Here is a 25,113-nt window from a genome sequence, read left to right on the forward strand (position 1 = left end):
GTCGGGCAGTTCCACAGAACGTTGTGGGCGTTAAAGTCTCCAAGAAAGACGGTATCCAAGTCACTTCCGCTAACAGCATCGAAAATAGGCCACAGATCCCGTCTGGCCATAGGCTCGCTAGGGTGCCTGTAGATAGCAATAATATTGAAATTGCGAGTAAGGTTTTTAGTCTTCACACATACAACATCATAACCCACCGGGAGAGCACCCGGGAGGGGAATAACATCAAATTCTAGGTGCTTACGAAGGGACACAGACACCCCTCCGCTGCCAAGTCTGTTCTTGCTACTCACTGTTCTGTAATTCGAAAAGGAAACCCGATTTAAGCCAGAGCATCTAGTCTCCGTCAAAACGACAATGTCGTACTCCAAAACGTGCTCAGATAATTCCTCCTTGCAGCTGCGGTAACCCCGGCAATTCCAAAGTAGAAGTTGGAATTATGTCGATGGGAGGGGGTCAGGCCCGAGGGGCTTTTCACTCAAGAAATTTGGAAATCAAAGTACTTGGACTGCGGCATTTGCAATGAAATTTCTATTGACTCCCATGTTGATTTCTAAGATTTCTTCGGGATTACCAGTGATTTCCACGGGATTACCAGTGATTTCGAGCCGGGCTCGACTCGGGCGAGGTCGGGACAAATCGGTTTTTTTTTTTTGATTACTTATATTCGTACGAATCAAGTAAGATGTTAAGAACGTAAAGCAATTCAAATTTTTTAAATATGTACGAAATTAAAAATAGTTTTCCATGATAGTTTTTAGATTGTTTTTATTCTTAAATAAATCTCAAATATATATTTACTCAAATATATATTATAAACGTTACGAAACAATTAAAACTGATTTAAATAAAGATAAATATTAATAGATATTTGGAGAATTCCTTATTAAAATGAATGAAATTTAGAAATTGAATAAAAATATTAGTTTATTAATTGTCTAAACAAATTATTAGTCTCATCTTAGATAATTACTATTAGAATTAAACGTTAAAAGTAAATGGTTATTTTGATGAAACAAAAGTAATTACAATTCTACAAGAAAAAAATATTGTTTTAAAAAAATACATGTTTTAAAAACTGGAATGAAAAATGATTCAGTGTCGAACATTATAGTCGTAATTGTTTTGGTATGAAATTATAAGGTTCGTTTAATGTTTTAAAAAGTATATTAAAACGAATGTTTCTACACAACTTATCTGCAAAATGTATTTAAATCATGTAACTGCGTACTACATAATACATTACAGTTTGAACTACATAAAATACTTTTAGTACTTTTTAATAACAGAAGCATTAATTTGTGATTCATAATAATCTTAAATAATACTCGAAATAATACATAAAATTACACAAAGAAAAATTTTTAATACTATTTATTTGATAGAATCCGATAGAATCTTCACATTTTTCAAATAACAATTATTACTGTGTCTGGAATTAACAGCCATATTATACAGTCTTTTTACTTATACCATAAATTTTTTAAAACTGATTAACAATATATTTGGCATCACCTATATAAATAAAATAAAATAAAATAAAATAAAATAAAATAAATAAAAAATAAAGCAACATTACATTACTACTTTTTTTTTCTTAAAACAATTCTTTGATTCTTATAAATATGTTTCTTGAAAGTGCCAAACCTACGTCAGTAATGACAGGCGCAGATGTTGTTAATATCAGTTAATATCAGTTAATATCAGTTTGTGTTTGTTTTGAGACCATTACAACACGAGGTTTTACAATATTCATACTATCCTACAAAGATAAACAATATTTAGAAAATATGTATATAAATACAATTTTTATTAGACTGTACAAATATATTTGAATTTTCGCATTTGTAAAATTTTACTAGAATTGACATATGAATAACACTATTTTAAAAGTATTTAATAGATTACACGGAGAAAAATGTTAGGTTTTGACGAGCGAATATTAGCCTGTGACATCAATATTGTAGTGCTGGAATGGACATAGTCATCAGGTAGCCTTACTGTTATGCTGCTTATGCTTTAGGAAGACAATTCCACCATGCTAAATCCTATTCTTATGGCACATGTACGCGTCTTTGTCTTACATATGGCAACAATGCATTTCCAAAGTTGTTTACTTTTCTCAATTCGTCGCATAATCTCGCGCATAACCTCTATTGTTATCTATAGAGGTTATAACCTCTATTTATATAGCGACGCCTCAAGCACAGGTGCCAAGTGTACGCTAATGCCGAAAGTGTTAGTTCTGTCCTAGCCTAACGTTGTGCTGTAAGAAACTAAAGTTTAGACTACAACTTATGTTACCACAGCATAAGGCATTTTCCTGCAATACAGTAGCGAAAACTTAACCCACTCTAAATGTGACTCTATGAGAATGCAATTTCGTCAGCACTACGTGTTGGGCTCCGCGTCAACAAATTTTTTTTTCCGTGTAATCTTTATAACAACTGAATTTCATTACGAAACATGAAAAACAAATATTTTTATTCTACACACAGTTTCACGACAAAATTCACAACAAACTTATGTACTTTAGTAAAAAAAATTAAATATTATTTCTACTTACGAAGGGTTATTACTTTATTTTGATAAACTTTATTTTAATCTCGAACTCGGACTATCTCGGATTATACTTCGCCCTCGACTTCGCCTCTTGTCAGCTGAGGCCGACAAGATTCGAGTTAGCACGAAAGAGATCCGAAGTAATGCGCGAATCAGTATGAGTTGGTGTGAGTGCGTGACACTGAGAAAACTTTTATAAGATTTCCACTTTGATTTCTATGTGATTTCTATCCATGGCTGACAGATTTCTGAATGATTCTGTTGATTACTAAGATTTCTAAAAGATTTTCTTAACGTTAAAACAAGGAAATCCACGATTTCTCAAGTGAAAAGCCCCTCGCGCTCTGCTACACTCCTTATTGTTGTTTTATTTGCTGCAAACCTATACATGACAAAGTGATTTATTACACAGTATTGTTTAAGATTTTATGTATTTATAATATACAAATACATAAGAAATGTAATGTACCATAAGAAAACTAAAATATGTTCTTTTGGTGTTTTCTTCTTTCTTCCATGAAGATTCTTAGGATAATACTCACTTCTTTCAAATAAATAAATAATATGTTCACATGTTTCTCGTGATAATCTGAAATGGGCTTCAAACTAAAATTTTTCATGAAATAATAAGTAATTTACATTAGACTTCAACAAATTTTAATTATATACAAATACCTCTTTCTCACTTAATTGATCAACGACATTGGTAATATAGTGATTTATTCGAGGTTTTTTTCTGTCTTTTAATAACCATATATATTGTATTTCTTCATCAGAACTATCTGAGTATTAAGAGGACTGCAATCTTGTAGTCCTGTAATCCTGTAATATTTTCCTGTAATCCGAGCGTATAGTACGAAAATATTACAGTATATTACAATACTTCAGTCTGTAATTTTGTGTAATACTTTTATGTAGTTCCTGTAATATAATTTTCTGTAATCCGCTGTAGTTTCTTTCCGTAAGGGCGTGACCGGGGCACGTTGTCACATCAAATGTAATTGCATGCAAAATGTTATCCAAACTGTATTCAACGTAAATATCAATATATTATAGTGCGCTGCAATGTAAAAAAGTAAAATCCTTTACATCAGAAACATTTATTTTATTTCAAAAAAGTACAAAAAGCACGAAGTTTTCGTCTTAATCTAAATACAAGAATTCCACTTGAATGCGCAACTTATTGATCGTTAACAGCAAGACGAATTACTTCTAGATCGACTATTGCGGCTCTCGCAGTTTTCCGTTTGTAGGAGCGCACCATATCCCAATTACACCTATGACATTAAAATTCGTGACAACGTGCCCCGAGGGCATTTTTTTACTCCAAACAGCCTCATGGCCGACACGTTTGAGATATTCATAAGGTTAGGTATTGCACGCGGTAGGTAAAAGTACATACTTTAAGATAATATAAAGGTCTATTCTGAAAAAACATAAGCTTCATGTCCAGTACGTTGAATATTAGACAATAAAATTTTACTTACGGTCGCAAAAAACTTTCAAGTTGATTTTACGTCAACACGGCTGGAGCAATCTCAACACTGTAAACACACCAAAGATGGGCATACACTAACACGTTTTGGGAATGACGGGTGCTGCCCTCTGGTTATTAGTTTTTTAAATAAAGCCGATGTGACAACGTGCCCCGTGTGACAACGTGCCCCGGTCTACCCTACTCTATCCATGAAAAAAAATTAAGCTTGATATGCGGAAATTAGAGCAATTGCGTAGATTTTTTTAGACAGAAATCAGTAACCCCTTTATTATTAGCAATTTTTTTAATTCTATTATATTCTTTAGTCTTTTCTACCCCTATTTCATATATAATTCTTTAAGATTTGATTGATTAGTTCTTGAGTTATAGATAAATGTGTACATACATACACACATACACACATATGGACATTTATTTTTAATGCGATTTTCCGACGTTTTAGAACATTCAGAACACATTGGCATCAAAAACTAAAAAAACCATTTTTTTCTCCGGTCTTTTCTACCCCTATTTCATATATAATTCTTTAAGATTTGGTTGATTAGACCTAGCTTTATACGCGATCAAAGGTCCATACACGAGATTTACGAAAACAAAGCTTCCTCTATGAGGAAGCAAAAATGAATAAATAATGCTTATCAGAACTCTTTAGAAAACGTTAGAATACGTTCAGAACTACCCGAGAATTATAATAGAACTCACAGAACTGTCGAAAATCGGCCAGCGTTTCATATAGGTATCCGTAAATGCGGCTTTCTCGGCTATAAAAATTATTTAAAAAAAAAAATGTTTATCGCCAGAACTTTTCCTAGAACTCATGTAGAACTACAGATCTTTTAAAATCTGTCAAATACCGTACCGGAAACTTTCGCAGGACAAAGTGAAACGCTGCGTGAACCTGGCGTCTCAGTTTGCACTGACGCGTTTTTTGGCTTTAACTATATAACCAGAACTATTTGTTTAAACTATCAGGAGGAACTCTAGAACTATTAAAAAGGAAACTAGAACTCTCAAGTTTGTGAGTTTCCGCAAAATAAGACCCCAGCTTCACACACACTGTAATAAGTTGTGAATGTGGATCGATGCATTTTCCTCGGCATTTTCTTTGCCATATAGAATGATGAAGGTATTAACAAAATATTTTAATAATGATTTTGCATAATTTGAATAACAGTCCATATGTTCTGAATTTGACAAATTTGACAAAATTGTAATAGCTACGTGCAAAGTTAAGAAATTAATGTACTTATCATAATTACGAACTGATTTTAAAGTAACAGGTCCTGTATACAAAAATGTCCTAAATTCTGTTGCTTTCCATCTTTCACATTTAAATACAGATCGTGGTATCCGGTTAATTTTATTTTGTTGCTTCCCATTTGTTTGCACTCAAGAATATTCTTTTTGCGGTTTTGAAAGTAGCGTTAATCAACCTAGAAATTTGCAAAGAATGTAGAGAAACATTTGTCTGAACATGCTGGAAATGAACCATGAAGGGGCCCTGATCACCGCCTCGATAGCGTTTAACTACTTGATTTGATTTAGAAGGGGGGAGGGGAACTGACGCCGCGCGCGCGCGGGGAAAGCCCCGCTGGATTCTCCCTTGCTAGATTTCTCAACGCATGGGTTAAGGCCTTCGCAAGAAACCTTAACCTTGTCGTCGTCTGCGCTGTTCGCGTTAGCCGAACTTCGCTTATGCCCCGTCCGTGTCCATAGTATAGTTTAAACTTTAAACCTTACCATTTCTTTTAATTTTTTCAAATCGATACCTTAATAATCGCATGACCGCCCGTGATTTCAAATCACGATTGTTTGTCAAGGAATTGATTGCAAAGCAAATTGTGAGAAAATGTTTATTTAAAATGCAATACATTCAATATAAAAATATGATCTATTAATCTGTTTTATAGTTAAACTAGTGTACATTCGTTATATTTAAAATAGTTTAGTAAAATATATGTTTGAAAGGCGAGAAGAATAAAAAAAATTTTAACGCAGTCCGATACAACAATAAAAAAACAAACTTATTACATTCCGATATTATGTACATTACATACATATCGCATCTCAAAAAGAATACTGTCACAATTAAAGAAATTTCAATTTTAAGTTAAGTCCATACCCACACAGCAAAATATATCTGAGATATAGCCAGATATCTTTATGCCTACAATTTTAAGTCAAATCTGAGATATCTTATTTTCAAATATTCACAGAATATCTGCAGGACATCATTACTCGATATCACATTATATCTTTGAAAAAGACTCTGCAACATTTGCATTCGAATATATGGTCGATTTATAGTTAGCGCTTATATTTTATAAGGATCAACTCAAGTTTATTCGTAGCCAATAAAACAATCCGATAGGACTTGGACGCCGTACCGATTCGTCCTGGCGAAAGCCAGACGCCGCGAGGGTACTTAGAAAATTTTCACTCGGGCGGCGCCGGAGGTAACGACCGCGGCGCGAAAGCAACTCGCCGCGAGGGGACTTAGAAAACTTTTGCTGGGGCTGCGCCAGAGGTAACGACCGTGGCGCGAAAGCAACATGCCGCGAGGAGATTCAGAAAATTTTCGCTCGGGCGAGCGCTAGTAACATGCGCTGCCGCGACGCGGCTACATGCGCCAGTATATCTTCTCGTAAGCAAAAATCCTTACGCACTAGGATAAAAGACGAACCTAATACTTTGCTCTAATATTTTTCGTGATACCTCCGAGATATCATACAGTGCAGAGATGGCAAAATGCAAAATATTGGAATAGTATCGAAGCATAATTTTGAATTTATTGCGAATTCTTATGAAAAGAACTTTTTTTATATTTGAAGAAAGACTCAGAGTTGGTGACATATAAATGAATTTCTTTTGAACTCTTAAGAATCATTTTAGAACAGAGAATAAATACGGAAAAACTATTAATTTCATAAATCGAGAATTTAAAAAGAATTCTTTTCTTCTTGCTATTTGGGTTGTATATAACATATCTGCTTTTAAATAAGGCATAGATATCCGACATATATGCAGAATCAGATATCACATCTGAGATAAAATTATCATGGCTTTTTATAATCTTGGAGATGTCTCTGAGATATTCTCATGATATATCTTGCGCAATCAGATATTCCGTCATTCAGATATCTTCTAGATATCTTGGTGATATATTTTGCTGTGTTGGTAAAAGTATACCTAATAAGGCTAATATTTTATGTATTGTCGGGCTTATTGATTGGCTATAAGATAGACTAGAGGATTTCTAGGAACTCGATAATTTCTTTATCCTGCAGCCAATTAACATGCTTAAAAAATTTGTTGTACGACACATGAAATATCAGCCATTCAAATTGAATCAAATGTGATTTTTGCTTCTATTCACCAAAGAATTTTTTCTCCGGTACCTCTAGTTGTGGGGTAGGAAGAGAGGCTCATCTCTTTTTGTATAACGGTGTAGTACGATATGTATGACCATGGCTCTCTGGAGCATAATCCTCCCAGAGAGAGAGATCTACCTGCGGGAGCTCGTCGCATCTTCTAAGCGGATTTCTGAAATTTACGTAATTAAGAATCGTTTCTCTCTTTCACATACCTTGATTCAAACTAAACGACAAAAATGAGACAGCAACTAAACTTACGCAGCCAACTAAACTTACAATTCGGAGATTTGTTGAAATCCTGATCTTTGCACATGCTGAATGTTGTCTCCGTTGTCGCAGAGTAGTCGCGATATACTTGACTTCCGTAATTCGTTCAATTGTTCTGCATATGAAACACATTTAAAATGTTTATATTATATATATACATATACGATCGGGATTGTCCCGATTGCGCACATTAACAATCGGACACGACAATATTTCCCGATCGAACACAGTCCCGTTCGCACACAGACCCGATCGGACACAATCCCGATCGGACACAGTCGCTATCGGACACATTTATCGGACTCATTCGCAATCAACTTCTTAATAAACACAACAACGATATTTATTGTACCTATAGTAAATGCTATTTTCGAGTCTTCCGTTTCGAACCAGTAACGATCACCGATTCGCGTTTGTTTAAACTGTCTTAACATAATGCACAAGAACGTCGGTCCAGCTAGCGCTCCATTAACATGATTCTCCAAGGATCCACCGACAGTCAGCTCGACGTCATCTGGGCTAATGTACAACGTGGCGAGTTTTTGTATATCCTACGATTTTTAAATTTATTTTTAATTAAAGATGCATTTATGTAGAGAGATTTGTTTTACTCACCGAAAGAGATATATAGTCAGCAAAATCATTGAAAGTTCTCGCTCGTGATAGTCCGCAATATTCGCGATAATCATTGTATGAAGCGAGCCCATGATCGCGATCCCTTTGGATGTCTATTGCTCTTAGGTCAGACCCGAGGATCTTTCCTCTTCTGAACAAGAACTGTGTAATCTACAAGCGACTATTGTTACTAACAGAAACCTTATTTTATTAAATGCCCTAATCAGGGTGACTTCTTTTCTTTGTCTTTGTCTCTGTTGACAATTGTTTTATTTTTACTTTGAATTTGATTTTTCGACTTATAGATACCTCTTTATCGAAAAATACATCGGTATTTTTTAGTGGTTGATATGTAAAACCCCTTGTCAAATCATCTAGATTGTTGCCCTTTTCTATAATGCCAGGTCTGTTAAAGTGATCGCTCAATCTCAGAGCAGCGAAGGGGGATCGATCTTCCAACACTAAGCTGACAAACAAAATTTGTTATTTTAATAATAAAGTTCACGATAAAATTTATATCATGAATGCTTCATCGTTCATGTTTGACATATGTAACTGCCACTGACAATTTGATCGCACGGTTGTTCTCATATCATAAGAAGATTAATAATAAACTTCCTGCACGGTTCGTCTTTTCTCTTTTTCTCTCGTGAAAAGAAAACGAGCGAAGATGAATCATGTAAGAAGTTCAGCTAAAAAGAACAGGCCTTTTAACGTCAGAACAAATACTTAAAGGATAAGTTTGAAGAGTGATATTTTTATCCGAAAATTTGACTTGCGAAATCGTACAAAACTAGGTGACATTGTATCACCATAATTTACATATAACTGACACGATTTATATGTTTAACCCTCATCACCCATCTAGGATCTTTCTTGACCCTATGTACCTAAAGTGGCGATATTTTCTATTTTACGAAAGATAATGATTCCGAGTAATTATTTTCATAGCAATATTTTTATTTTATTAGCACAGGAGTTTTGTTCGACCAAACTGGCAATTTTATTATTAAAAAGACGCTACGTTTCAACCGCAAAATTCGGTCCTTTTCAAGCGTGTATAACTCACAAATATTAATTAGTTAGACATAGTTTCCAAAATACGCCGAATCTAAAAACTAAACATCGGATTTTGTAGAACGTAACAAATAGAATAAGTCAAGAAGCATTATATAAATCAAAAAACTTACACATTAGAGTGTTATTTCAAGAAATAGAAAACAGTTTCACTACATTTCCGTTGTCCGTAATTATATCAGAGGGACGAGTCCCTGTCGTGCGATGGTGAAATTGCGACTAACAAGAAAGAACGAAACAATAAACAGTGACTTCGAAATATGGCTGGAGTAAAGAGAGGGAAGCAGATGAGAAGGGGATATTACGTTTCCTTTATGATATGTTCATAGAGAGCATTAAGACTCTCTGTGTCCTTTTGCATATTAATGGTATTGTCCCATTTTTTAATGAAGAACATCTCAGCTAATTCCCTCTTTCTCATCAGCTTCTCTTTGTGCATCGTCTCTGTTCACAATTCCCAAAAAATTGGATTGCCTAATTAAACGTGGTAAAGATAAAATCGATAATCTGAAACAAACGGAAATCGTATATAAGATCATTTGTAAAGATTGTAATGCTATATATATAGGGCAGACAAAAAGGCATCTTTGCACGCGTTTGAAAGAACATCAGAAGGATATCAAAAAACCAGCCGGCAAACACTCTGTAGTTAGTGAACATCGAATATCCCGTGGACATGACTTTGATTGGGGGAATCCAGAGATAATGCACAAAGAGAAGCTGATGAGAAAGAGAGAATTAGCTGAGATGTTCTTCATTAAAAAATGGGACAATACCATTAATATGCAAAAGGACACAGAGAGTCTTAATGCTCTCTATGAACATATCATAAAGGAAACGTAATATCCCCTTCTCATCTGCTTCCCTCTCTTTACTCCAGCCATATTTCGAAGTCACTGTTTATTGTTTCGTCCTTTCTTGTTAGTCGCAATTTCACCATCGCACGACAGGGACTCGTCCCTCTGATATAATTACGGACAACGGAAATGTAGTAAAACTGTTTTCTATTTCTTGAAATAACACTCTAATATGTAAGTTTTTTGATTTATATAATGCTTCTTGACGTATTCTATTTGTTACGTTCTACAAAATCCGATGTTTAGTTTTTAGATTCGGCGTATTTTGGAAACTATGTCTAACTAATTAATATTTGTGAGTTATACACGCTTGAAAAGGACCGAATTTTGCGGTTGAAACGTAGCGTCTTTTTAATAATAAAATTGCCAGTTTGGTCGAACAAAACTCCTGTGCTAATTGTTAATTATTTGCTGGCGACTCAACTTCTCAGTTTTATTTTTATTTTATATTACTTTTGTTATTAATACATAAAAAGTTTATATATTAAAAATTCATTATTTATATCGAAAACTCCATTTTTCAATATAAAATAAGCAATTATAATAAAAAATGATCCTACCGGTAACCGGGTTATATGAAATTCTAAAGCTGATGGGCGGTGAGAGTTAATATATAGTCAGCGTATTGAAAATAATATCGAGACGCATTAACAAAAGTTGTTAAATACTTACTTAAGTAAACCAGCTATATTTGAATGAAAATATCTGAAGGCTGCATTCGAGTGTTCGTTTAGCACGTTACCGTTGACTGTTTCGTCATAATCATTCACGAAATTCTGAGTATTGTAAGTAATTTGGTTAGCATAGACTTGGCTCGTACCTGCAATATACATTAATTATTATTAATGTTCCGACCTAAATAGCAAAAGTGTATAACTATTGCAAAAAGGTTGAAATTTCTATTTGGTATTTTCAAATCGGATTTGTATTACTTTCAAAATAAACGAAGCTTACATTTTATCGCTAAACATTTGTTTACTTTTGTAATTAAAATATAAAACATACTGAAAACTCGCAGGAGGGTCGGTATGTTCGAATTATCGACTATCGATCGATGCATAATAAGGCCAGTTTGTTTTAGTTCAACTTCTTGCACGATTTATCTTTCCTTTTTTTCTTTTCACGTTGGAGAGAAAAAGCGAAAAGATGAACTGTGTAAGAAGTTCAGCTAAACAGAATAGATATATGTATAGCCACAGTATAAGTATCTATCTACTTATATTGTATCTATTTATTAAACTATCGTTATAGTTCGAACCTAAGAAGATTGGCAGCCATTCGTAATACGTGATGTACTGATGTTCGGCGATAACAATCCGGCGCGTTTCTTGAAATATTGTTTCGTCAGTCCAGTGGGGATTCAAACGCGCTAGATAATCAGCAATGCGATTATGTTCCCTGAGCAGCATGATATGTAAGATCGTCAACTGTGTATTTTGATTAGCTCGCATATCACCTAAAAAAAAATTATTGGTATAATTTTTCAATTACATACAATTTTCTTTCAGAAATAATATAGTTTACGCTCGCAAATCGAATTTTGCAAAAAAACACAAAGCGGGCAAACTTATGTAGTTGGGGTTTGGGACGCTCGTGGAAAAAAATTAAAAATTTGTCCTAATTAAAAATGATGATAGAAAGAAATATACTTATATGAAAAAGATTAAAATTATAACAAAGAAGTCAATTTAATATTATATATATATCCGGTTTTCATAGCGTTTTTCGCCTTCCGGTTCCCAGTTTCCAGCCTTTCCTGTCCTTCCAATCTCCTGGTTGTAGTTCTGACATGGCCTTTTATATTCCGCCCAACCACGTTGCTTTGGGCCTTCCTCTTTTCCTTCTCTGCGTTGGGGTCCACTTCAAGATTTGCTTGGGGAGTCTTTCGTCGCTCATCCGTTCTACATGTCCATACCATACCAGTTGTCTTCTTTGGATTTCATCTATTATTGTTCGATCTACTTTCATTATTTCTCGGATTCTTTCATTCCGGACTTTTTCTAATCTGGCCACTCCCGCAGCTCTTCTCCAGAAGTCCATCTCCAAGGCTAGCAGACGACGTACCAAGGATTTTGTTAATTGCCAGGTTTCACATCCATACAATACTATCCCCTGGAAAATAGCACTGTATATAATACGCTTGCGCGCTCTGGATATGCTTTTTGACCATAGGACTGAGTTCAGACAGCCTTTTTTCCTTTCATTATTCGGTTCTCTATTTCGTGTTCAGTTCGGCCACTATTGTCCATTTTCGTGCCCAAGTAAATGTATTCTGTGCAAGATCCTATTGTTTCTGTGTCGTCTACGTTCAGATTATTCTTGTCGTTTCCTATACATAGATACTTTGTTTTTGACCGATTCACCGATAGTCCCCATTCCTGCCGAATTGATAAAATGTGGAACTCAAAAACTTGTTACTCTCCTTAGGGAACTCTTCACAAGATATATAAATGGAGAAAGGATCCCCAGGGCATGGAAAGAAGCCTGGATTACCCCGATCCATAAAAAAAAGGAAAAGAGACGACAATTTAATATTAATAAACAAATAACAAAATATACAAGTGCGAGGACAATCTCTAAAATTCCCTACTGTAAAAATAAAATAGTTTATTGATAGTCGAGATTCAAAAGTGTGTTTAATCCGAAGTATCCACGGGTACTTGCATATGTAAAATGAAAAATTCCTAACAATTATTTCAGCGTTTTGTGCCAAAATGTACAAGTGCGAGGACAATCTTTAAGATCCATTATGTTGGAAAACAAATAGTTTGTTAACGATCGAGTGTTCCGTTTCCGGAAACAATTCAAAGTATCCGTGCATTTTTTGTTATAATTTTATTGTCTTTATATATTTCTTTTTATATTATTAAAAAATTGCTAATAATAAAGGAGTTACCGATTTCTGTTTAAAAAATCTACGTAATTGCTTTAATTTCCGCAAATTTTGAGATATTGAGCTCAATTTTTGTTTTTATGGATAGAGTATCATTAAAGATAGGTTGGTATTGAATTTGGCAAGGATCGGTGAAGGAGTTACCGATTTTTGCATAAAAAGTGTATAAGTTATACATGTAATCTTACATAGAATATTATTAAAGAAAGGTTGTTTTAAATTTGGCGAACATTGGTTCTTTCTTTATAAAATTTTGGTGAAGGGGTTACCGATTTCTGCCTAAAAAATGTATAAGTTATTTGATGCATAGAGTATCATTTAAGGAAGGTTGTTATTGAATTTGACAAGAATCGGTGAAAGGGTTACCGATTTCTGCTTAAAAAGTGTATAAGTTATACATGTAATTTTATATAGAGTATTATTAAAGTAAGGTTGGTATTGAATTTGGCGATGATTAGTAAAAGGGTTCTTTCTTTATAAAATTTTGAATTTTTTGAGAAATGTCCGTGGTTGCTCTAACTTCAGCCAATTTTGAGATATCGGGCTATTTATAATTCTATTATATTCTTCAGTCTTTTCTATATCTCTATTTCGTATATAATTCTTTAAGATTTGGTTGATTACAACCAGCTTTATACGCGATTAAAGGTCCATATGCGAAGTCCATATATGGACCATGTAGCCTGAACTGCCAAAGTTAACATCGATTTGACATTGCGTCGATTGTAAAACCCCACTTGTGCTACTAAGCTGACCCTCTTTCAATTCATAAAAAGGTTAAATTTAAAATTAAAGAAAGTGTGCAAATTAAAAACTTGCACATTGCTTCAGCTCATCATTACAGATCGCTACCATTGCGCCTATTTTATATCGCTCAAAAAGCTTCTTCTATGAGGAAGCCAAACTAATAATTATGCATCAAATAAAATACAAGTTTCCTCATAAGAAGACCTTTCTGAGCGAAATAAAATAGGAGCAATGGTAGCAATCTGTAATGATGAGGAAGCAATGTGTAAGTTTCTAATTTGCTCACTTTTTTATATTATTTTATATTATGGTAATTATACGGAAAAAGAGCAACCTCATGTATGACCTTGACCTTGACATATGTTGTCTAGGACATAATCCTAAGTAACTTTTCCATATAACTTAATTGTCGGTCGTTACTTATTTAAAAGTTATGAAAAAAAAAGTTTGAGAAATTTACAAGTTTGTGTCAATGTTAAAGGCAGTAATTTGCTGATATGTGTGCATAGATAGTACACGCATGTAGGCGGTAGCCCCTCCCCCGCAAGCAGGGGTGGGTGGAAGTGGACCTCGATTTGCGTGGAAAATTGAAAACCTGAACCGTACAATGATAAAACTTTGATTAGATTGAAGCGAAGTTCACCCTACCCCACCCCGGCCTGCTTGTAAGGCAAAACAAAGTCTATTATCATTGTACGATTCAGGTTCTCAACTTTCCACGCAAACCGAGGTCCACCCCCACCCATCCTTTCCTACGAGGGAGGGGCGGTAGCCCCTATACACACATATCAGTAAATTACTTCCCTTAGCACTGACATAAACTTTACAAATTTTTCAAACTTTTTTTGTTTATATAACTTTTAAATAAGCAATGACCGCCGATTAAGTTATAAGGAAAAGTTACTCAGGATCACGTGACAACATATGTCAAGATCATTGAAATCGGCGAGGTTGCCCTCTTTTTGTATAATTACCTATATTATTTTATATTATTTTATATTATTTTTTTATTAGGACAAATTTTTAATTTTTGCTCCAATAACGCTCCAAACTACATATTCAGCTACATGTAAAACGCATGTTTATTCTCACCGGCAGCATAGCATGGCTCGAATTCATATACTGTATCGCATATAGCAGTTTTGTTAGGTGCCGATGGTGGAAATTCTCTGTTATTCTTCAATTCCACATTCAGACGACCGCCGAAACCGGCCCGTAAACTAGCGGCAACTTCATCGCTCGATCCATAAACGAGTGAGAGGTCCAGATAGTGAGTGACTATATTTATCTGGAAAATATTGCATATATGTCAACTGCGAATTAATTAATCTTCCGAAACCTATCCATGCAACTTATAACTAAACATAAAGCGTTAAAGATTTAGTAATTGATCGCTCATATACCCTGCGAATAGATGAAAACTATTAGAGATAAATAAAGTTTATGAAATTAAAATATAACATAAATAATACTCTAGTTTAAAAATATAAATAAGTGAATAAAAATGACGAGAATAACACGGTATCGCAAGTTTCCAACTGTCTACTATCGCTTAATGTAACGATCTGCATTTTAATTTTCTCATTACCACACTCGCGTATGATGAATAATGAATGACAAATGAATCATAATGAATGAACGAGATGAAAATGTGAAACCTGTTCCGCCGTGTGTGACTTGTACGGAGACGAACATCCACGATCAAGGTCGGTCGTACTACGGACAAAGTTCAGGCACCGTATGGAGGACACGCTATACACCGGATCGTCATCAGGTATCAGTATCGGGAAGCATTGGGGCATCGTCGCCAAGTCTGGTGCTATCTGACCGTCAAACGTGCAACATTGTGTGCTGTGCGATTCTACGATTATAATACGGTCGTGGAAAGATAAATTATCGAGATCCAAAGTGGTCACTCATCATCACTGACGAGTGACACATAGCATTGGCACGTAACAAGAAGTGCAAAACGTACTCGATTGAGTCGTGCCATCGATCAAACCCATGTCGTGCGTTATGACCTGTCCGTATTGCATCGCTAACAGAGTCCATACTACGTCGTCGACATCGCTGTTCGGGAACATGGTGTAACTGACAGCCCGAGCCAACGGCAGATCTGTTCCAATGATCGATCCCGATGGTGCTCGAATTCCTGTGTTAAACAAATTTTAAGAGAGACAAGGATTCAAAAATTATCAAATTTTGCTGCAAAGATAGTCTGCGAAAAAATATCGATATTTATCGACTAAAAAAAGGTATTCTACAACTTGATAGTCGACGCGATTATCAAATTTTAGAAAGTTTACATGTTATTTTCATTATATTATAGATATATTAAAAAGTTATGTATACATAACGAATATATTCGCACTAGATTTGAAAATGTCGGAAATTAAGTCTAAACTAGTTTTACAAAGTTTCATCATATTACGGTTCGACTCGTGCAAAATCGGCCAATAAATTTTAACAATTAACATAAATAGGAATATACAAACGCGCATTTCGATTTATAGATCTATAAATCGAAATGCGCGTTTGTATATTCCTATTTATGTTTATCGTTAAAATTTATTGGCGAAATCTTTTGGTGAAATCTATTTTGCAATTGAAATAAATTTTTTGTAAAAAATGAGACCAGTATTTATTGGTTGCTTCGTAATGTGGTGGACGTAATATAATATTTGGTAACGCTATGATAAAATTTTTTTTCGGAGAACAATGTTATAACTACAACTTTCTAAATTATCTGAAGATCGAAAAAAAACTATTTTTTGTAACACTTTAATTCCTTTTATAATACAGAAAGACATTTTGTCAAAGGTAATAATTTTAAGGAAATTATATTATAGATCAAGAATTATATATAAAATTTGTAGAAATCTCGAAACACTTTCTTAGATCCCTCTCTGTATACAGAAAATATTATATCCACACATATGTGTATTATAAAATTTTATCAGAATTTCTACAAAACATTATCAATTAAATTAATTTGTGTATTAGGCGATACATAAATCATGTTCCAATATGGTGTTTGTACTTAGGTGTGGTAACAAAAATCACATGAGTAAGCAAATAAGTAGGCCTCGAAATCTTTTTCGCAATTAGAAACCACTTGTTTATCGCTTGTGCCAAGCTGACCGTAACAAAATTTAGAACGAAATACCATTGACGCAACAAATCGGTATTATCTGACATCACTGATCTAAGCCTTTCTTTATTATCACTTAAAATTTTTACAGTTTGTTGAATAAAGATACAATGTAATTTTTTTATGTAGCTATTACTTTCACCAAAATAATTAATATGTTACAAATCTCTTTGTTGTAAACTTCTAGTCTTTTTCACTTTAGAATTTAAAATAAATTAAAAAAGACATTTAACATTTATGAATCATTGTTGTGTACTTTTTCACAACGAGTGTTATTAAAAATTTGATATTTGCATGCTTAACGATAAAAGAAACATTATTAGAAATGGGATTAATTATATGATCAAATAAAATACGATTATTTACCATCGCTGTAACGCGGACGTACGAGTCTTCCATATCTTGTATTGGCCAGACCCCAAGTGGGATTTCGAAGATTATTGCAGGAACCGTCATAACTTCGATATCGCGATTGCTGACAAACTTGGGGAAAAGTGTCGCCGCACTTAATTTGTTGATGAACATCGTTGCTCGTATTTTGACCAGAAACAAAAGGAAAGCTTAAACAAATAAAACAGTAAGTAAGACGAATTTTTTTATCACACATGTAATGACACAAAATATACGTTTATTAGCTCTCTATAACGCAATTTTTTTGTCAAAAAAATTATATAACGTGAAACTAGCAAACATTAACCTTTGGATAAAACTAACAATCAATTTAGAATTTAAAACTTTTTTTTTATAATTACTCTAGTATAAGAAACAAAAACTGTAAATTGTGATAAACAAACTCTTTGATTTCGAAAATGTGGTAGAACAATAAGATGCTAAGCTAAATTGCAGCGAAAAATGAAATAAAACAGAAAAATACATATGTATGAGTATGTGACTTTAAAGTTATAATATATATTCGTTATAGAGAGGGTTAATATGCTATTATCTTGCACTTAAACCTAATTCTTTGTACATTTCTTGTTCTTACATTTACATTATTTATTGACTTACTTGGAATTTGAGAAGTCCAGCGAAGATGGAAAGTATGAAAACGTCGGATTTGGAGAATGATGGACAGACGGGCGATAGGAACCAGAGAGATGATTTTGCACCTTAAACACGTTGTAATACGAAGTTTCCGATCCTTCTAAATCCGGAAGCTTCCTTTCTTGCTCTTTTAAACAGATCATATATGTGCAGATGTAAATTTTATGTGTAAAAGAATATAGCATATAAACAGGAAATATGCCCCATTAATAATAGTTGCAATCACCTTACCTAAGTTTTCAATTTCTCGGCGATATTAAAGAACCTTGATTTACTTTCAATAGTTTTATAAACGATCGTCTTTAGATTTCATAATGTTAGCAATCGTTTCGCCAGGAGTAACTCCTCTAAAATTTTCCCACGCAAGGCGATCAAGTATTTTATTCGCAATAGAAGACATTTATCTTCTCCTTTGTATAGATATACCGCACTCGATGCTAAGCAAGATCTCCTTTCGTTTATCGTATTTGCTATTGAATACGGCAGCGATCGCTGCTGCTGAGACGATTAATGATTCATCAATAAAACCGGTAGACTCGTGATTTAAACAGATCCGCGAGCGCGGGAGAACCTTTCACCGTTTACGACCGTAAACGTTAAATGTTACGTCGACGACAGATATAATCGGTTCGTGCCGTCGTGCATAATGAATCATTGGGATAAATGTTTAATTTACAAGAACGTCGCGTTTTGTTAAATTCCTCGATTGGAGATCTCTTGATGCATTCTTACGTCGAGAGAACTTCTCTCCCGAAAATGATTCTCTTTTTGATAAATCGACGACATTAATGAATCGTGAGCTATGTGCGATCGCAGAACATTGAGTAACGGGATAATCTTTTGCAACATTTGGTTCACCGTTTAAATGTTATACTAGCGACAGGCTGTACCGTCACGATTCGATAATTTCTTGGCACACATGGTGCAACGTGTCTCGAATGCTGTTTACCAAGTATAGTCGTTGAACCACATATGGACGCAACGCGCTGATGTGAGTTTTAAAGAAAAATCATCTAATTGTAAGTCTTCCATATTAAGAAACAGAAGAATAGTACTTTCAATTTTAAAAAATTTAAATTTTCAAATTTTCTGTACAATGTTTGATATAGGTACTTTTACGTTAATGTAACACGCACGTCGCAGGAGTGGTCCAAAACATGTTGAAGCTATTTTGCATAGCCAGTTTGCGCATGTAATTTCACGTGAATGCATTTCGCGGCTAGATAGTTCCGCGTAGATGGAGAATCCTTGATTGCTCCAAGTAACCTTTCATTTGCCCGATTTTGCATCGCCACCAGACCTTCTCTCGAAAACGTAACGTGCCTTTCAGCGGTGCGCACGCGTGCATTTTCTATCTCACGAGCTATTTCTTGCCATTAACTCCCACCTGTTACACAAAGAACGTGCAACGCGTGTATACAGTAACAGTTTCTCTGCCCGTGTCGACCGTCACGATTATTGATCTTGTTATTATACTGTTAGAGAAAACGAACATATTACGACTAGATCATGTAACATTCTCCGTAAACTTACATAATAATTGACGCGAAGTACTAAATACCTTCAACGGATCAATCACAAGAAAAGCATGTCAAGATGAAAGTGCAGTTTGCTAACTGGACCAGTATTGATATCATGACAAATAGTTTTGTTTATCAAGTCTAACAAAGTTATTAATTTTAGGCTAGGGTTATTGATTTTTCTGATAAGTTGCATGCTTAAAGATAGCAATTGTAAATTATACGAAAAACCACTATTAAAGTATATGTGATAATCTTATGACAGTCTGCACGCTTACTTCAATCTCCTTCTCTATTAGGTCTTCATCATAATTCGTTTCAAAGCGGACGGAATAATTGGAGAATAAATAGAAAAAGAAATGCTCTGAGAGCGGTGCGTGCCAGAAGTAAATTGCGTGGTTTTATGTCAGAAAACATTTGACATGATTTTTTGTTATGGTTTCAAGTTAATACAGTTAGCTATATTATTTAGCACATTAGTTATACATATATTGTATCTAAAAGTTTCAATAAAATAATTAAATAAATGAATATAAAATAAATGTAGTCTGTTTTTTAACTAAATTGTCATTTCGAAACGTGTACAATACAAGATGAGGCACCTAACTTTATCGGACACACTGTTAATAACAGTTACCTATGTTAAGGAATAGACGATTGTAATAACAATAATAATAAGTTGAGATGTTTTTTATGTTGATAAACATAAAGATCTTGAGTATCTCATTATCTATTAGGATTAGGACCGACAAATGATAATACACTTTTACTCAGAATTCAACATATTTTTTAACTATACGACATAAAAAATATAACATTCGGTTTAAAAAAATAAAGTTGACTTTCAAATCTTTGAAACATCTCCACTTATAAAAAATGATCCTTTCTAAATCATGCAACTCTTGCATGTAACAATTTTTCATACAATGCATAATTTATTATAATTATTCAAGATGCACAAGTTAGTGTTTTACCCTGTATAAAAATATGACTTGAAATTATTACTTTGATACATTAAGAAATTACTTTTTATTGAATTTTTTCAAATCTGGACCATTCTACGTATTAGGTATACACTTCGTAGTAATATAAATAATTACAAAAATACATAATTTTAACAATATTAAAACTTGAACTTATTTTTATTAAATTAGTATAAAAATTTTATGTCATTTCTACGCTCGAGATAAAAGTAATAATTACCTTTGTGCGACGAAGTAATCTGTTTCTTTGTCGTGGAGTCTTCGGTGTTTACAATTGCTAACAAACTGTTCTGCAAAAGCACTGCAATGAGGAAGACTACAATCCAGAGATTATTTTGATCTCGCATGTTTCTGAAATAAAAATATGAAATTATATTTATAGATAAGATAATTTTTAATATTATATTTGAAATCGTATTACTTATTCGAATAACAGGGACTTTGAGGGTTCAACGCGGTTGAGGGTGTGTAAGTTAATGCTATACAACGTTTGATTTTTAACAACTAATAAAAGATACATAATTATAAATTGCACGTTTCGGTTCTTTTTGTAATTTTTATTTATTATAGATAAAAGCGCCCCTCCCCCTGTGTTTTTAAGATAAAAATACGATTTCATTACAAATTATTGTTTTGCTAAGACATACAATGGCAATGTTCTTGTATCCATGCTTTAAGAAATTGTTCCAATTATTTGACTTCAATGCTTAGTTTTACGTTTTCTGAGCTGGTGAATAAGTAACTTCACTTCTCCTTTTGTTCAAGTTATGACTGTCATTTTGATTATATAATAAATTATGATTATTAATCAAGTTTTACTTTCTCGCGGAAAATTATGCTATTTTTAAACCTTCAAGTTTTAAAGTTACTCTCTTATTTCTTGGAAAACGTGAAATCATTTTGATTTAATTGTTACCGCTGATAATGGCTCAAAGCAGAGCCAAAACGTCTGATTTGTAATTATATATTTTATTAGTTATTAAAGATCGATATAACGTTAACACATTGTTAACCGCGTTGAACTCCCAAAATTCCTTTTTACTTGTCTTTTACTTTGTTATAATTTCATTATCAAGAAGCTCTTGTTATTTAATTATACGATTATTATTATTAGACTTATTATTCGATCATTACTGGCACTTATAATTCAACTTTTCCCGGATGCCTACGTAGAAATCCGTGATATAATATTTCGAAACAATATCATTGTGAAATGATTTATTACACATACAAAATTAAGGACACTAGTCATTTGAAATTCCTAATTAAATTGTGAAAATATTAAGGTGAGCATCCACCAACTGTTGTTTGCAAACATTTATCCAGAAAAAACACATTTAAGCAAAATGTTCACAAGCATTCGTAAATGTTTGTTAAAAATGCTTTTCTGGTGGGTATCCTTTACAGAGTTACTGAACGTAGATTTTACGCGGAAACCAATATTGTAGTTCCATACGGTACGATCTCAAATTAAAACTATTTTACGAAGCTCGCTAAGCAACTGCTTTTATAGAATGCCAGTTGAATATATTGTTTCTATTAAATAGCCCCTAATGCATTAGAAAATGAATTTATGAATGAATAAGCAGATGACACGAACGCTATTAGTTTACCTTGGTACTATTTTCATCTTCATGGTGATAACATTTTCTGAGACTACACGCGCAACTCTTCTGAGTAAAGTTGAATATTCCGATATATCTTTCTCGTGCAAGACGCCACAAGTATATAAATTTCAATTTTTTTTCCTAGATTATCATTAGGAATTTTTACAGCTGCAGTAAATTCAGGAAAAGATAACGTTCTGCGAAAGGTATTTTCTGGCTTGTGTGTTTACGTTTTCTTGTGTTGATCTTCATCTCACTGACATTGCGACATTGCAACTCAATTTCTCGTTAATGCATGGAAATCTAACCGCATTTGCGGTTCACTTCCCGAATGCAATTTACATACCTTTTTCACGTGATATATGCATCAAGATGTGCGTATAATGTTAATGGAGTTTGTGAAGATCGGACGTATACGAACGACAAAAAGATGCGTGGCGCATCGCTACATTATACGTATGCATCGTTTCGAATCATTATCGCTGTGATGACACACATTATTAACTATAAATTAGTGGATTAATCTCATTGTCAGATATTTCTTTTGCTGCACGTGACTTCATTAAATTGCTCTAAAGTTAACGTACCGTTATCATAATTTTATGTGCGCTGGTCACAGAAAGAAGAAGTCTGTGGCGCTGGTGTGTGTCTAAGCATAATATAATCCGATAGAACCTAATCAGTATGTACATAGAAAATTAATCACTATCTTGAGATACTAGGTGCGCAACTAAGTTTCCGGGTTTTTTTGATCAATAAAAAATGGAAAATTTCAAGAGAAATACAAAAAATGGTTTATTCAAAGTATCGTCCCTCGCTAGCTATACATTTTCGCCATCTCTCTGGCAATACATGAATACCGCGACAATAAAACGACGCGTCTTTGGACCGAAACCATTCATCCAACCAATTTTGCACTTCTTCGAAATTGGTCAAGTGTAGCCCAGCCAAGCCATGCGCCATCGACCGGAACAAGTGATAATCGGAAGGCGCCAGGTCTGGCGAATACGGCGGGTGCGGTAGCAGATCCCATTTCAGCGTTTTGATGGTGTCCTGGACGATGGAACTGCGATGGCACGGAGCGTTGTCGTGCTGCAATATCACTCGTTCGTGTCTCGTGTCCCATTCTGGCCGTTTTTCGAGCAATGTATGGTTTAAATTGATCAGTTGTTGTCGGTAGCGATGCCCATTGACAGTTTCGCCCGGTTTCAGCAGCTCATAGTACACGATTCCTTTCTGGTCCCACCAAACGCAGAGCATTGTCTTCTTTCCAAAACGATTTGGCCGTGCCGTCGATGTTGATTCTTCACCAGGTGAAAGCCACGATTTTTTGCGTTTGGGATTCTCTAAATATATCCACTTCTCATCGCCAGTAACAATTCGATGAAGAAAACTCTTTCTTTCATACCGCAAAAGCAAAATTTCGGAAGTGGCTCTTCGATTTTCCATCTGTCTCTCAGTCAACTCATGCGGCACCCATTTTCCTTCCTTTTGAATTTTTCCCATGGCATGTAAACGTTTGGAAATACCTTGGTGAGTCATGTTTAATGCCTCCGCAAGTTGATCTTGTGTTTGCGTATCATCTTCATCCAATAACGCTTGCAGATCGGCGTCCTCAATTGTTTTTGGTCTTCCGGAGCGCTCCTTGTCCTCAGTGTCGAAATCGCCACTTCTGAAGCGTTTAAACCAATCTTCACAGGTAGTTTTCGATGGTGCATGTTCGCCGTAGGCCTCCTCAAGCAAACGACGTGCTTCAGCTGCATTTTTTTTCAAGTTAAAGCAGAAAAGCAAAGCTTCCCGCAAATGCTGTTTATTTGGCACAAAACTCGACATCTCCGTTGTTAGAAAAAATATTTTTGCGTTGCGATATGTGTTTATATAACGACTGGTTATTGTTAACAGATGTCCAAGCTATAACTTCAGACAACTTCAGACATGTAAGTCGAGTACATGTGTTATTGGTGCTATCTATGTGTGAAACCCGGAAACTTAGTTGCGCACCTAGTAACTTAATTCTAGAAAGTAAACCACATTACACGATTTTTATAATATTTTGTATACTTGCAATTAATTTTAATAAGCAAGATATACTTTTGGTTTTCTTAAGGATGTTCTCCGGTCCTTATACTAGAGAAAATCGATTTTCTTGAAACTGTGAATATACGTTAATTTAGGTGTGCTTTATGCGTGGTATAAATTTCAGTACCTCTTCCGGTATAAAAAATAAAGATACTGAGCCTCAAAGTTTCAAAAAAAAAATTTAATTTTAATTTTTTTTAGTTTTGGCATTTTTTCCTTATAGAACTCGACGAGAGGAGCAACTTTGGTCCTCTTGGCCAACCTCGTGTCTCTTACCGTTTGGCCTGGAAAACCTTTTCATTAGTAAAAGTTGAAACTTTGAGGCTCAGTATCTTTATTTTTTATACCGGAAGAGGTACTGAAATTTATACCACGCATAAAGCACACCTAAATTAACGTATATTCACAGTTTCAAGAAAATCCTAAGAAAATCGATTTTCTCTAGTATAAGAACCGGAGAACGTCCTTAATAAATTAATTGCTGTTGCGCAAATCTTTAAATGCAGACAAAAAAGTAAGGAAGATGATTGATTACTTAATATACATATATGTTATGCAAATAGAGACTCGATTGCACCTATTTCACATTTCTAATTACAATAATATTGTAATGAATATTTTTATCGCAATGTCGATTACAAAATATGCGTAATAATATGCCTCTACGCGCGCGGAAGCATATTTGTACTGCATGTATTGCGACACATTATGAGACAGCACAAAATCGTTCGTATAAGTTCTAAGTGACGCTTGATTACGCGTACGGTACCAGAAATTAGTGTCGTAATAGCGTAACAGTAACAATAGCGATTGAAGTCAGCAATCGTGTATTGCCTTAC

General features: G+C 34.3%; 1 protein-coding gene across 3 annotated transcripts; it reads right to left on the reverse strand.

Annotated features, from left to right (window-relative positions):
* Positions 1–5,899: 5,899 nt before the first annotated feature.
* LOC139768218 (peroxidase) lies at positions 5,900–22,046 on the reverse strand. Of its 3 annotated transcripts, none has more exons than XM_071698183.1 (14): positions 21,891–22,046; positions 20,809–20,939; positions 18,050–18,212; positions 17,408–17,601; positions 15,866–16,042; positions 15,549–15,751; positions 14,983–15,178; positions 11,509–11,706; positions 10,923–11,070; positions 8,626–8,782; positions 8,317–8,487; positions 8,054–8,252; positions 7,711–7,816; positions 5,900–7,603 (listed from the first exon to the last, which is right to left on the reverse strand). In XM_071698183.1, exons 1-14 carry the CDS (start codon positions 21,923–21,925, stop codon positions 7,486–7,488), a joined length of 2,196 nt encoding a protein of 731 aa, XP_071554284.1. In that variant the 5' UTR covers positions 21,926–22,046; the 3' UTR covers positions 5,900–7,485. The 3 variants fall into 3 exon arrangements, with proteins under 3 accessions (XP_071554284.1, XP_071554286.1, XP_071554285.1); XM_071698185.1 differs by having other exon boundaries at positions 21,820–22,046; XM_071698184.1 differs by lacking the exon at positions 21,891–22,046 and adding an exon at positions 21,236–21,808.
* Between the last annotated feature and the right edge of the window lie 3,067 nt (positions 22,047–25,113).

Source organism: Temnothorax nylanderi, unplaced genomic scaffold (assembly GCF_030848795.1).
Source record: "Temnothorax nylanderi isolate EJ_2023f unplaced genomic scaffold, tnyl_v1.0 TNYL_tig0015_pilon, whole genome shotgun sequence".
In the NCBI taxonomy this organism is placed as follows: domain Eukaryota; kingdom Metazoa; phylum Arthropoda; class Insecta; order Hymenoptera; family Formicidae; genus Temnothorax; species Temnothorax nylanderi.

Bases quoted from the DNA above. Each gene is read 5' to 3' on its own strand.
- LOC139768218 (XM_071698183.1), bottom strand. From the start codon at position 21,925: ATGTGTTTTTTCTGGATAAATGTTTGCAAACAACA. The intron at 16,043-17,407 runs GTAAATAATCGT...TGTTTAACACAG, and splicing joins ACGTCCGCGTTACAGCGATG to GAATTCGAGCACCATCGGGA. The intron at 7,817-8,053 runs GTACAATAAATA...TTTCATATGCAG, and splicing joins GAAAATAGCATTTACTATAG to AACAATTGAACGAATTACGG.